General features: G+C 32.6%; 1 protein-coding gene across 5 annotated transcripts in view; it reads left to right on the forward strand.

The window, feature by feature from the left end:
• Positions 1-15584, forward strand: part of NEBL (nebulette) — a 450902-nt gene that overhangs the window by 311376 nt on the left and 123942 nt on the right. For 4 of the 5 annotated variants that reach the window (XM_031939884.1, XM_031939883.1, XM_012551250.3 and 1 more), the window contains 2 exons: positions 2080-2184; positions 8474-8584. The exons of the other annotated variant lie outside the window; for it this stretch is intronic. In XM_031939884.1, the coding sequence (XP_031795744.1) occupies positions 2080-2184; positions 8474-8584 (216 nt within the window). The remainder of the gene's footprint in view (positions 1-2079; positions 2185-8473; positions 8585-15584) is intronic. 5 annotated transcript variants of the gene reach the window in all.

Here is a 15584-nt window from a genome sequence, read left to right on the forward strand (position 1 = left end):
AGAATGGAAAAGAAAGAAAGAGATGGAGAGGGAAGGACTAGAAGAGTGTGTATGAATCCTGTCTTTTCTATTTGTCAGTTCAACAAAGAAAGAAGTTAAATATTTAACCCTTTTTCCAGTACTCATGTCCTGAACAAGTTGTTTATGTCAGGGCTTATCAGGAGCTCTACACTCCATTACTGCACACAACACTACAGTGAAGAATGTGAAAGTGATGAGAAAAAGGTGGTGGTACAAGATTAAAAATAACGAGTCCAACATTTGCCTAATCATTTTCATAGGTCATTTTGCTGTCATTTAGTTATATAATTAACTTTATATAACTCTCATTTTACTATACAAAGTAATATTGTTTATGATACCATTATCATTGCTTTAATTACTAGTGAGTTTAATGGTTTCCAGAAATCCCAAATTATATCTAATATCTGAGGAGAAAGAAATTTGTTTTCCAAATACTTAAGTGATAATGATTTTTTCAGACAATAAAAGGGTATGCTTAACACTGAAACTTAAAATAATACTAGATGTTAGTTGCTCACGGATTTGGTTATCTCTAGGAATCCTTGCATCTTTGAGATGTCTGATAGGACACGATTCCCTGTTACTCAGATTTGGCTCCACTATGGGTTAAATCATGTCTCTGAAATACAGCTGCATTAGACAAAAGGCCTCTCTAACATGATTATTCTATGAATCAGTGAAGAGTCTTATTCCCTAGCACCAGTCTTGTTGCATTTGGTATGATATTGCATAAAACTGTGTTATATTATCCCTTATTATGCTGCCCCTTCGAGAAAACAGACTTCTTGTTATTTAAGCACAATCGTTCCTTCATTCAGCTGACCAAATGGCATTCCTAATGTATATTATCCTGATTTAAAACTATCACTGATTCTCCATGCTTAGACATAATATAAACCTTCTTTGTCATTCAGAACCTGCCAAAATTTGATTCCTACCTATTTTTCTAGAATTATTTTATACTGGTCCCTTCATGTACATTGAAATGTTCTATCAACACTGGAATATTTTATATACCTTGATAGTTTCCTCTTTTCTCCTGTTTCCATGGATGTATATGCCTTTTTGCATGTTAGGAAAGGAATCTTTGTTTCCCCTTCTCTGTGCTATATGCATTATTTTTACAAGACTCACCTTAGAACTCATTTCTTCCATGTAGCCTTCTTTGATTTTCCTTACTTAGAAACAATACTTCCTATATTATTTTTACTATATTTTGTTTGACTGTGCTCTTAATTATAGCTTAACTTAAAACTTTTTTAAAGCTTAACTTAATTTTTTGTACATGTCTCAGTTATCCATGCTAGATTATATGTTCCTGGAGGGCATGCCATTTGAAATCTTTCTAAGCCCATATAAATGAGAGGCAAGTATGGAATAGTAAATAGAGAACTAAGCTTGGATCCAGGGTGGTCTGAGTTCAAGTTTGACACTTCCTGGGCATGTTACTTAACAAATTAGAGCTTGAGGTAGCTTTCTGAGAAGCAGTAGAGAAGCTATGTACTTCCATTGATAGAAATTTTCTCATCAGGGAGTTCACTATATTGCTGAGATCATAGGACCAGTTTATCTCTGTCCTTCAGAGGCATTCCATTGTGCCTAAGCAAATACTGAGGGTTTAACAAACATTTAATTATGAAATTAATATCTCTATAAACACACATAAATATACAAACACATATATCTCATAAGGGTTTTCTTATCACTCTTTAGAATGATTTCCACTTCTTATCTATTATTAATACCTATTAATAATAATACTTATTATTGTTTTTTAAAATTGTTCCCTGTAAGGCTTTTGACATGTTTGACTAGGTGAATGTGCTATACTAGCTGATGTTCTCACATGTGTAATGAAGAGTTTTCACTTGATTTCTCAGGTTTTTTCCCTGGCTCTTGATTATAAACATTCCAGCCATCCTTATGCATGTGATGGAGAGAGTGCTGTTTGGGAAATTTAAAAAAGTTTCCTACTAATTTTGTTGAAAAATATGTTACAAAATATTGTTTTTTTCCCCTTTAAGTTTAAACATGTTTCTTGCTTTTTTTTTTTAGATCCATTATAGAGGAGAGTATAAAAAGTCAAAGGACAAGTGTACATTTGTACCTGACACCCCTCTGCTAAATCATGTAAAACATATAGGTGCTTTTATTTCTGAGGTAAGATAATGAAAACTTATAAAATATTTTATTAATAAAAATGTTTCTTATAAGCATGTAGGTTTCACTTTGAAGTTGGATAACATACTCAGAAAAAATCAGATTAATTTTCTATTAAAGACTTGTAACCTATGTTAATATTAATTTAAATAGTTCTTCTGAGATTTTATATTGAATTACTAATGTAACTATGTGAGATTCATTATTTATTAATTTATATTTCCAAATGCATTATAATTACCAATTTGTTGTTCTGTAGGATGTATCTGCTTCATATAAAATATGTGTTAAGAGCATTTTAATTTTTTAAATAACAAGTGTAGGATTAATGTGGTTAGTGAAAATGAAGCTAATTTATTTTAATTATTAATTATTAAGGTACTTTGAGAAATAGTAATCATTATTATCATTTTATAGTGATAATTGCATATTGTCACCCACTGGCAGAAACTGTCAGTGGACGTGAAAAGAAAATACACTAGCTGCATATTCTGTTCCATTTGAATGATTATTATTAAGACCATATACATATATATATATATATATATATATATGTATATTATTTCTTAACATGATTTGTAAGAAATATATTCATTCATTAAGTCAAAAACCATTCATATCCTCTTGCCAAATAATTCTTATATATAGGATCATACATTTTAGAGTAGTAATGAACTTCAGGGGCCACTAAGACTAACCCTCTCATTTTGCAGATAAGGAAACAGACTATGAGAGGTTAAGGGAGTTACATAGCTAGTAACTGAAGGTAAATTTTGAACTTGAGTCTTCCTGACTTAGTCTTGGTACTCCAGACATTGTACTATTTAATCTAATCCTTCTTAGAATCTACACAATGAATTTCAAGGATTCTTCTTGATCTTTTAGTATTTGTTGATATAAATATAACAGGAGATCCAACTTCTTTGTTTATTTGTTTTTTTCTTAAGTCTTTCTCTCTCTTCTTACTCCCTCCCTGCCTCTCCCTCTCTCCCTCCTTCCCTCTTTTTTACCCTCTTTTCTTTCCTCCTTCTGCCTCTCCTTTCCCCTTTTCTTTCTGTGTCTCTTTATCTCTTTCTCTCCCCTTCTTCCCTCCTTCCTTCCTCCCCGCTGTCTCTGTCTCTTTCTATCTCTGTTTCTCAGTTTCTTAGTCTTTTTCTCTCTGTCTCTCTCTGTGTCTCTGTCTCTGACCCTCTCCCTCTCTCTCCTTTCTCTTCATGATTAGCACACTTTCCTTTCCGGCCCTTAAATACTGCCCTTGCAGATATCTTATAACACTTTTTATGCTTTAGTCAACACTCATAATACTCGGTACTTTCCCCTAATGGTATAGGTCAGAATCCCCAAATGCTCATTCATTGTACATGACTTTTATCCATGGTTTCTTATCAGTCTTTCAGTTCATGAACTGAACATGTTGAAGTTCATTGTAAAATTATTTCATAATATTTCAACCCTTCAGGGACTGTGATGCTAAAATTTATAGAATCACAACATCAGAAGGGAATTCAGTGGCTATCCACTGATCCTATCCTGCCCTGAAAAACAATCCTCTCTTTGATGAGTGGTATTCTGCCTGTGATCACCCTAAATGAAAAGAATCACACATTTTGCGTGAGTCATTTGTAGATCCAGAAACTGCGGCTCAGTGATGTGACTTGCTTAAATTATACAAGTGGTAAGTAGAAGAACTGAAATTTGAACTACATCTTCTAACTAGTCTCAGCATTCTCAAAAAGACAACTAGAAGTAATAGTTGGAAGTACAAAGAGCCAGATGTGGACTTGATGTAAGAAAGGACTTCCTAGCTGTCGGAGTTATGCAAAGGAAAAATGGACTGCTTTGTGAGGTATTGTGTATGACTACATGCTGAATCTGAACTTTAGTCCCTTAAGGGCTCAAATATGAAGTGAGTCTACAATAGTCTTCAGCATATTCAGTGGATCCTCTTTGGAAGAAAGATTGAAGAGAAACCATGGATAAAATGAATGAATATTTTTTTGATTTTTGACCTATTCAATTGGGGAGGGTACAGAGTATTACTAGCACCTTTGGGGGGAAGGAGAGGATCCACATCAATGAGATCCACTGGAGTATTCATTTCTTTTGAGCCTTGAATTTTTCCAGTTTTTTCTTATCTTTGTAGAAGAATTTCCTGAAATTACGATTATGTAAATTCGAGAATGCCTAAGAACTAGACAGCAAAATTTGAAAACAAATATACTTAAGATTGCTGTATGTATATCTGCAAAAATTCAGCTCTTTCTTGATTCTTACCATTTAGTTTTCATATTTCTCTGAATTCTTTTTTATTTCTTATGATTTTTTTGAATTTTTAATGAAAATGATTCTGAACTTTTTATGAAAAAATTTTTTAAAACTGTTCATTGAAAGAATTCTAATATTTGAAAATTGAAAGATGCCTCATGATTATCTCAAGAATTTTAGAGTGGGAGAAAGGTCTCACTTGAAAGTGGAGGACAATACATATTTCTGGCAAAACAAATAAGGACCTATGATTTTACTGACATGAGGAACTCCTGAATGAGGGAACTCCCTCTGCTAGTGCACATTGGTACCTTCTCTGCATATTGGAGTCTTGGAGAGTATCAAGGAGTACTGAAATGAGAAGTTACATGATTTGCCCAGGGTCACTTAGCCTACATGTATCAGAGTCTGAACTTGAACCCGTCTTTTTTCCTCTTGTCTCTGAGGCTAGCTCTACATCTACTATGCAGTACTAATCCTAATAGATTTTGTAGGGAGATGAAAATGTTAGTCCACTCATTTATTCACTCATCAAATACTTATAGTTTACCTACTGTATGAGAGTATTGTATGCTACAGAGGATATAAAGATGGCCTGCCTAAAGAACTGCATAATATTATAACTTAGCAATATGGGATTTTACTCAAATCCATTATTATTTATATAGACTAACTCTAGTAACCTGTTGGATTTACATAGCACACAGAATTGATGGATTAGCCGTACAGCTCTTTTTGAATACTCTGTTATTTCCTGCATTAACAAGCTCATTAAATGACTTAAGTATTGAATGTCAATGTGAATAAGCTTGAAAAAAGCACATATATCGATTTTGGTGCAGTTATTTTATATGATCCCCTCAGATCAATAAAAACAACTATTTTTAACTTTTTTTTAAATGTGAGAAAAGTCAATCCAACAAATACTTATTGAACCTAAGAAGTAACAACTAGTTGAATGGCAAATACAGTAAAACCTAGTGACTAGATTGATTTTCCACTTGTAGTTATCAGAAGTTGCAGTAGAAAATGATACAAATATTTTCTGGGATACTTTCAAATTCTGAGGGAAAAGGACAAAATAATGTTGAGATACACATATATGTTAAGGCTCTGGGATAAGTTTTCCAACTTAATTTTGTAAACACATGGATAGCCTGCTCTGTTTTGGTACTGTTCTAGAGAGATAGAGACATAAAATGCCATTGTTTTAAGAAGTTTACAATTCAATAGGGGAAATGACATGTACTGAAATATAGAGTCAGCAGGGGTTGGAGGTGGAGGAGTCAGGAACATGTTAAGTTTAAAAGAGAGCTCCAAGAAAAATAATGAGAAATTTGAGGAAGGAAAGATTAACTTGAATGGGGGAGAAAGTGGTGATTGAGGAATAGGCCCTGAAGAAAAAAGAAAGAAAAATCAGCAAAGATGAGTCTATTTTATGCCAAGCATGCAGGAATGTATGAGCAAAGACATGGAAATGGAAGATGGGAGAAAAATCATAGGGATTGTCTAGTTTCTCTGGAACATGGAAAGGAATGAAATTCATTCATTAAGTACCAATTATGTACAGGGTTCTATGCTAGGGGTTGTGGGTACTACAAAGTTCAGATAAAACACAATTTCTGTCCTTGTGGACATTGTCTGGTAAAGGGGTAAGACACCCATACAAATGACTAATGTACATTATTACATGATGTTGTAAACCAAAAAAGGGATATTAAGTCTCAGGAGGAAAGTGTGTACTAATAATAGAAGATTTCAAGGAGGATCTGGCATTTGAATTGGACACTAGAAAAATTGTATCCCCAAAATATCCCCTGATTCACCTCTCTGTCTTTGCACCTAGAATGCCTTCTCTCCCTTTCTGTGTTGGAATTCTACCCACTACATACCTTAAGGAGTGGTGAACCAACTTTGGAAATGTGGGAAGTGAAATAGTTCCTAATAATTTTTTGGATTAGGTCTATGATTGGCCAATCTGGCTAAGAGGAGGGAGAAACAATCTTTTTTTTTTTTTTTCTTCTTAATTTGTTTTATATAATTTAACATGGCGGTTATTAAGGAAGCTGCTCTAGCTACACCCAAAGAAAGAACACTAGGAAATGAATGTAAACTGCTTGCTTTTTTGTTCTTCTTCCCAGGTTATTTATACCTTCTAAATCCAATTCTCCCTGAGCAACGAGAGAACTGTTCGGTTCTGCACACATATATTGTATCTAAGATCTACTGTAACCTTTTTAACATGTATAGGACTGCTTGCCATCTGGAGGAGGGGGGTGGAAGGAGGGAGGGGAAAAATCAGAACAGAAGTGAGTGCAAGGGATAATGTTGTAAAAAATTACCCTGGCATGGGTTCTGTCAATAAAAAGTTATTTAAAAAACAAAAAACAAATAAAAATAAAAAGCTTTGATGAAAATAAATTAAAAAAAAGGAAACTGCTCTAATTTGTATCTCCTTCTAGTTGTAAATGGGGGACTGATTTTGAATTGAAGTCAGGGCTAAGGAATTAAATTTAGAAGTCACTGTCTTTGAGGTGAATTTAGGATATAGAAAGTGTAAAAAGTAAAAAAAAATGTAGTGCACTTCATTGGGGAATGCACATAGTATGAGCTTAATAAATGCTAATTAATTAAAAAGATGAGATCAAATTAAAATATTTCATTTTTAATTTATGGAATAAAAATTTCTATAAAATAGTATAATAAAAAAGATAATTGCACATGAAATTGCAAGTCTATTATGTACAACTTGGTATTCCTTTTAAATATATTCACAAATTATCATGTAATTAACAGAGTATTAAGAATAGTAAAATGAGACAGAAGGAAAAAGTCAGAGATATAGGAGAGCCAGGGGATTTATGTGTTATAGAAGTCAAGGGACAGACATTTTAGTCAAGTGTTATTTGCTACAGACAGATTAAAGAATAAAACCTGAAAACCAAAATATTTTGTTTTTAGGAAATCAGTGAAGATTAAGAAGAGGAATTTGAATATTGTGAATAGCTGAGGTTGACTGTATGGTGAAAAATGGAAGTTATGAATACAAACCTCACTAGCAGCTTAACATCTAATATTTATACAGTTCTTTCAGATTGGCTTTAAATATATTTTCCCACTTGATCTTCCATTGTTCCTGTAAGGAGAGGTTAAATGACTTTTCCAGATTTCTGAGGCAAGATTCAAATTCATATCATCATGATTCTAAGTCTAGCACTTTATACACTATCATCTAGCCTCTATTAATAAGTATTTGTTGGTTAGTTATTAGTTCCTTACTTGTAATGAAACTGTTCTGCCATATCCTCTTCCAGTGAATGGAATAAGAGGTCACTATTCTTTGCATTTAATTACTGTCATAACTATTTAAGAGAAATTTGTAAAATCTGGATTGCTTTTTTGTTCTGAATCATTTTGCTGTGGAGTAGAAAAAGGGGAATAGGCAATCTGTTGGGTTTATATTTTACTTGCTTTTGCCAAGAGGAAGTTATATGAGTGGGTGTCATTCTGTCTTGGTAGATTTAAACATTGAATGTGGAGAATTAGCAGAATTTTAAAGGTTGTGGATAGAAGAAAGCTATTTATTAGTTATTATACAAGTTAGTTATTCTGGTCTTTATATTTTGGTCCTTTCTAGTGAACTTTAATATCTTCAACTTTCTCAAAAATTCATATGTCCCATTATTCTGGTGTTTGTTTCACCACTGTCCAAAATGTAAAAAATCTTTAAATTTTCAAATACGTTGATAATTTGGCTTTTTTCAATCATGAAGATAATAAATGGATATAGCAATATTTTTACTTCTTTGCTTGTTTCATTCAAAGCTGTCTCCACAATCTCTTGAATTCAGTTATAATCCATCTCTTAGTACCTTTCCTAAAAGTTTCAGTGTATAAGTCTTAAAAGTTTTTTTTTTTAAATTTTTGCTCTTCAGTTCAATTCCTATAGAATGGTTCTTTTAATCCTCTTTCTGTAGTCATGGCAAAAGACAAAAATGTTATTTTTTTTATTCTTTTTCACCAGGCAAAGTACAAAGGCACTATCAAAGCAGACCTTTCCAATTCTCTATATAAGCAGATGCCAGCCACAATTGACAGTGTCTTTGCAAGAGAAGTTTCGCAACTTCAGAGTGAGGTAAAGTTTTACTGAACTGTTGTTTGGTCATGGAAAACAAAGACATATTCCAATAAAATGATTTAGAATGAATGATCATTTACATAATTATATGTAATAATTATTTATAACGAGTATTCAAAATTGCTTATGAAACTGTGGGCATCCATAGTCTAATGCCAGTCAAGACCCAGTGGTATTTGTATTGCCTCTATTAAAGAAAAAGGAAAAAAACAAAAATATATATATATATTTTTAAGTAGAGGGCAAAGTCTTTTTGTCACAAGTTTCATTCAGTGGAGTTTTGTGGTCATATGATACATTGGGATCCCATGCATACATATTTCCTTAAAAATAACTTGGCAAATATTGTGTTAATTGATAACATGTTAATTCACTTACACTGAAAGTAATATTTAGCCTCTGCTTGAAATCCTTCTGTATGGGGAATGCCTTATCACCAAAGACATTCTACTGATGGATAGATCTGCTCTTAAAAATTTTTAATGATGTCAAAAATCATTTTACCTTTTTGCATTTTCTAACTCCATTTTCTACCTGATAATCCTTCAGGTACATGAGGTCAGCACTCATGTCCCCTGTGCTCCCAGGGTCATATCTTCTCTTGGTCAACAAAAAAAGTTCCTTCAAATGATTGTATATGACACAAATGAAAGTCCTTCACAGTTCTGGTTGCTTTGTCTTTGAGTTTGATAGTTTAACAAGGTTGTTCTTAAATTATGGTGCCTAGAACAGAACATGAGACTATCTTTGAAGTTTGATGAGGGCAGAGTACAGTGGGAGTGTCACTTCCCAATCCTAGAAGTTGTGACCTCCCAGGGCTCAAGATCCCACTAGCTTTTTGGATTTTCCTCTTACACCTTGACTCCCACTGAGCTTTCAGTCCGCTAAAACCCTTTGATACTTTTCAATCAAATTGCTGTATATCCATGGATCTATCTTATATTAATGGCATTGAGATCTTGAACTTACACTTTAGATTTTACATTTGTTCCCAGTAAATTCACCAATCCATCAGAATCTTTTTGGATCATGACTCCATCATCCATTATGTTAAATTTTTTCCCCCGGTTCATAGCATCTACCAACTTAATAATTATTCTATTTGTGCTTTTATCCAAAATGCAGATAAAAATATGAACTAGTCCAAGGCCAGTGTCAGGTTCATGGAGTATTCCATTACAGAATCATTGCTATGTTGGCATTGAAGTATTAATTTCTATTTTCTTTATAGTGTTTGCCATTCATCTTGAATGGTTGGCACTGTATTCAAGACAGATCAGGAAGAATGAGTCAAGAAGCTGCTGGGATGAACAGAGGGCTACTTATTGAACTATAGTTAACAGTTCCAGATCCATTTAATTGTCCCATTGGTTACTTAGGTAGGCACCCAGGCATAATGGATAGAGATCCATATCTGAGGTCCGGGAAGATCCAAGGGCAAGTCTTTGCTCTGTTATCATAAGCGAGTCACTTAAAGTTTTGATGCTGTAAGCATCTTTCTAAGGTTATATATTACAGAAAAGATATCACCTTGCATTGATAGCATGTATTTCCTTAATTATCCCATGTTAATGAATTTGCAGGTCTAGCTGTTATCCCAATCATGCTGCTTGTGTCTCTATCTTTTCTACAAGAATACTTCAATATTCTAATAAATCCATGAGTAATCCATCATTAGTGTGGATATTCCCTCACTGGTACAGATCACAGTTTTGTCTGTAGTGAAACTGAAATGCTGAGCATTACTTGTTCACTTTCCCATCTTCTTTATCTCTTTCATTCAATTCTCTTTCTCTGTTGTTTTCAACTTTATGATATTCAAATTATCATGATTTATGGTTCAATGTGGAGTAAGAGTGTAATGTATCTGTGAAATGAATATGTAGATAAGATCAAATCCTGAATCTGTTTCTGATCTCCTGTTTTCCAGGACAAATCAGAGTTCTTTTCATCTTTTCTCTAAACCCTTTGATCATCTCTGTGAACTTCTACCTTTCAGTGAGTGGCTTTTTTCCTGTTCACTGACTCATAACATTATAAGGAGTTCCTAACCCTTCTTGGAGATGAGACTTCTTTCAAGTCCCATACATTAACCTGAAATTCTCTCCTACAGACCTGATACTAAAAAACATAGTTTAAAATCTTCTATGGACAGACCACTCTTTTTCCTTAATCTTGTCTTCACTGTTTTTTTTTTTTTGGGGGGGGGCAGATAATACCTAACTTGTTTCATAGAGCTTGAAAACAGATAATTCTTTTTTTTAAATGTTGAGCCTTGGTATCATTTCCAGAACATCTTTTAGTACTTAGTAATTATAAAACCCAGTCTCTACTTAAGTCAGCAGTAAAGAAATTGCAGATACAGGCTGTGAAGCTAAAAATATATAAGATTGAGATTCTACATCCCTGACCATGACTAACACATACTTTATTTTTACCTCCAACATCTGGTTAAGCTTCCACTTGCTGATATAGGCTACTTTATAAAGAAAATAATTATATGCTGTTCTTCATGTAAATGACAAGAAACAATTATGCAATAATTACAAAATAGAAGCAAATCCTTATTTTGTTACTTTTCAACAAAGGTAAAATTTTCAGATCTTTAAATGCTATTTTGGGACTAAGCGGGGTTTTCTCAATTTTGCAAACATTGTGTGTGTGTGTGTGTGTGTGTGTGTGACAGAAAAAGAGAGAGAATTTAAGTAAATTTAATGGCATATTTAATAATTTATAATTTCTTCTATGAGTTTTTTACATTTTGTAATTTCTTTTATAATTATTATAATTATTCAGAATTATTCCTTTTAAGTTACATATTGTGATAGTTTTTCTTGGAAAAGGATTTTACATAGACTTTAACAACAAAAAAGATTTTTATTTTTACATGTCCATCATGTGAAGAATTTTATGTTTGTCATTTGTACAACGTAAAAGTGAAATGTGTATATATGCTCTAGAAATTACATTTTCTGCATAGACATCATGAAAAATGCTGCAAAACTCAGAATTTTTTCATCCCCTTTGCTCTAATATAATAAAAATGTATTTTTTGATTTTTTCTTTTTGGGACAACCAGATATAAACCAGATATAAATAAGTCTTATGCTTATTATTAGGAACTTCAGTCTTCCATCTTGAAAAAATTCTAATCCCTTAAGAATGGATCCCATTCTTAAATGACCATTACAGCTTCTTTCAGTTCCCTCATATTGATCTAGCCTATGTCTGCTTAGCTTAGGTTAGAAGATTAGAGCTGAGTGCTAGGAACTGAATTTGAGATTTATGTAGCAGAAATCCTGTAATACATGCCTAACCACAGTCTTGTAATAGCAATGACTATTCAGCCTCTAAGGTCCCATACTAAATGGAGAATATTAAAACAGAATGTTTTTCATTCACTTTAGCCAAGTCAATACCCCTTTATGGGTTGAAACCAAAATAGCATATGCATTTCAAATATATAAGCAAAATTTCAGAATTTAAATTATGGAATGGAGTCATAAAGTTGGGAGTCTAAGATCATTTGGTCAAATTCCCCTGTTTTATAGGCTAGGAAATTTAAGTCCAGAGAGATTAGAGTCAGTACTTAAACTAGAACCTGAATCTTCTTACTTTTAATACAATTTGCTATCCTACTAAAAACAGAACAAAGCAAAACAAAGACTATTTTGTGATTTATTTACATATTAAGCATTCAAGAATGAAAATATTTAGTACCTCAAAGAACTGAAGAATGAGCACTAGTACTATAATCTTGCTTTGAGTCCTCATTCATGGTTTGTACTAAGCTTGATTATGAATGGTTTGGGGGAAGAAAGCTGGCTCTATTGGCTACCAAAGCACTGGTTGGAATTGTCTGTGAAGTTCTATCAGAAATAGTGACTAACAAAAGAAAAATATTCCAAGATCGAGGAAAAACAAGGAAAGAAAGAATAAGCAGATAAGTGTGACCTCCTATTGGTGGTGGTATTGAGAGTCTAGAGACCAAAGACCAAACTAGAGGTTAGAATGTCCTTCAAAAACAGTCATGGATTTCTTTAAAGTTTTTGGAAAGAGGGGTCAGATCCTATGGCAGCCTCCAATGACACCATTTGAAATTAAAGCATGGATACTTAAAGCTTTTGTGATTTTGTTAATTTAAAGAACTCAGTGGGAACTCCTGCCATCAGTGCAGATTTCAACCCTTCTATCAGAAAGTGAATAAGCAGATCATGACATAGAAAGGTTGAGGTCCTTGCGCAGGCTTATAGAATTTAGAGGTGGAATTTAAACCCAGGATTTCTTTATTCCAAGCCTAGCACTCTATTCATTCCTTCTCAGTGCTTCTAATTAATACCATATTAAATGGTACTTTCTTTAGTAAATATTTAAGTACTACACACACATACACATATTCATACTCCCTATAGTTCGTACTTAATATTTACTGGTGAAACACACATAGTGTGTGGTATACATATACACATATATGTATGAGTCTACACACATAAGGGTATACAGAAATATATATGTATCATAGGTTCTTTGTGGGACACAAAGATAAATGAAATGTGATCCTTGACCTCAACCAGAAAATGACATTCCATTTCCTTTCCATTCTGAAATCTTGGAATCACAAGTTTTGCTAATATCTTGCCAAAATCAAGTTCAAAGTTCAGTTTAAAAATTCAACAAATATTTATTAACTTTGAGGAGTTTCCTGATAAATCTGGGCAGTGTAAAAATTAATCCAAGATATATTTAGATTCCTGACTTATACAGCTTGACTGTATAGCTAGCAATAGTTTCTTCATTTTTCTTTGACTTGTAGACATGAATTCATTTTACATAAATAAAAAAACAAAATAATAAACACAACAGATAAGAAATATTAAAAATAATAATAAAAAGGCATTTTTGATTCTTATGGAAAAACTATCATATTTCACTCAAGTAATATGAACTTATCTGTATATATTTGTCATTCTTATGCTGTTAATTTAAGTATTTTAAATGACTCTTTCTGGGACTTTGTTCCACATAAGTCATGCCATACAGTGTTCAATATCTAGTCTTTCTAGCCTAATATTTTATTAAATTTTTTTTTTCACTCCAGTGCTTCATGGCAGCAAGAAGTGAACCTTGGTTCTTGAAACCTAATGCCACTTCAACATAAATTCCAGGAAGTCTTTCCTTGATGGAAAATCTTTGGATACAGCTCCAGCAATTGGTTATGCAAATCCCTTTCCCCAAAGTTATAATAATTTTTTAGTGTCAAATATAATACTTTTTCCCCATCTGCATCCTTTTGACCTCCCTGAAGCTTTTGCCATTTTTGATCTCCAATTTTTCCTTTATTTTCTCCCCTCTCTTATGACACAACTTTTCTCTTGATTCTCCAGTCTGTGTGAATGCTTTTCAGTCTCCTGTGCTGGATATTCATTCAGGACATACCTAAATAACCCATTTGGTAGGTGTCCCACTGGATTGCAATTCTAGAAATACTCTCACAGTCAGGTACTATCTGACATAAAACACCGTGAGATATTTTATGGGAGTATATGTTGCTCTTTATTGTATCAACTTCAGTTTTTTATCTTCATTTAAACTTTTCTTTAATATTGGGTGTCTTCTCTTGGGATTGGATATATTGGTCTCTATCAATACCACTGTATTTCCTGACCCTGAATTTTTCATTGGTCCTTTCCTAAGGAAAGTATTTATGATAATGAGACTCCTACCTCTATGGCTCTTTTTTATGTTCATAATCATAAAATCATGGTTCATTTGATCACAGATTTTGAGATGGAAAGGAAATTTTTTTATCTCAATAAACAAAATGATAATCTGCTTATATTCCATTATTTTTATATTCCTTCATTATTATATTCTGTTTTACAAATTTACTGAAAATGTATTTTCTCTATCCCTTTTTTCTAATCACAATCTCATTTATTATTGTAAGCATTGTATTGTAGATAACATTTTACAGTAAAATGTAATATTCACTGCATAGCATTTGTATAACAAACAGTTGAAATTATAAGACATTGGAATTAGTCAGTATTATGAAAGTAGAAAATTATCTTTAAGATAATTTTAAATATTAGCAGTTATATATATATATCCCTCTGCAATTCTATTGCCCACATTTTTTAATATCAACACAATTAATTGCTTTATATTTTGATAAGATAGCTTTAATTATATAATAAGTATCAGTTTAGAAAAGCAATTTGGTAATGGAGAACATTATTTATCATAATAGTGATTTCATCAGACTAGGGAACTCCAGTATGGAAACTTAGTTTTCAATACTGATTGGTAACTTGTCTGTAACTTATAGTTTTAGGTGATTTATTGGATAACTAAGAGAGTCACAACAGGGATGTATCTAGTACTAGGTTTTGAACCCATATATTGACTCCAAAATCCTTTCTCAATTGACCACTTCATCTATATTTCTTTATTCATAATAAATTTTGATATTGACTCAACAAGGCAAAAGTTCTAGGCAAAGAATTTTTGAAATATTCTAGTGATTCCATAAAATTGTATCATTTAATTGTATGAAAAATTGTTGTAAGTGATATATTTTTCTGATGTTGGTTTGAATGTCTGGAATTTGCTGCTGTCATAACTGTAGCTATATAATGTCAAAACAATCTCTAGATGGGTGAACAATACAGGAACCACATGCTTCTTTTGTCTACACGAAAGCAAAACAGCTGCTTTTCTTGATTTTCTCATTTTTTGGTTTAATTTGACATTATATAGATAGACCCAGAATGTACTGAAATAACCTGAAAGATTCTGGAATCCTCTGGATTTCTCCAATTTGTGGATCCTTGGGGTGGATCTTAGTGGACATTCATTTGTGGGGAGGAAGATTTTGTATATTAGCTAAAGGGTTAAAATTAGAGGTTGAAATAGTAATATCAAGAATTCCATAATTTATCTTGATTAGATGTTTAAAAACAAATTCCATTTTTGGTGGTGGAATTACAGTGATAAG

This window comes from Sarcophilus harrisii, chromosome 5 (assembly GCF_902635505.1).
Source record: "Sarcophilus harrisii chromosome 5, mSarHar1.11, whole genome shotgun sequence".
Taxonomy (NCBI): Eukaryota; Metazoa; Chordata; class Mammalia; order Dasyuromorphia; family Dasyuridae; genus Sarcophilus; species Sarcophilus harrisii.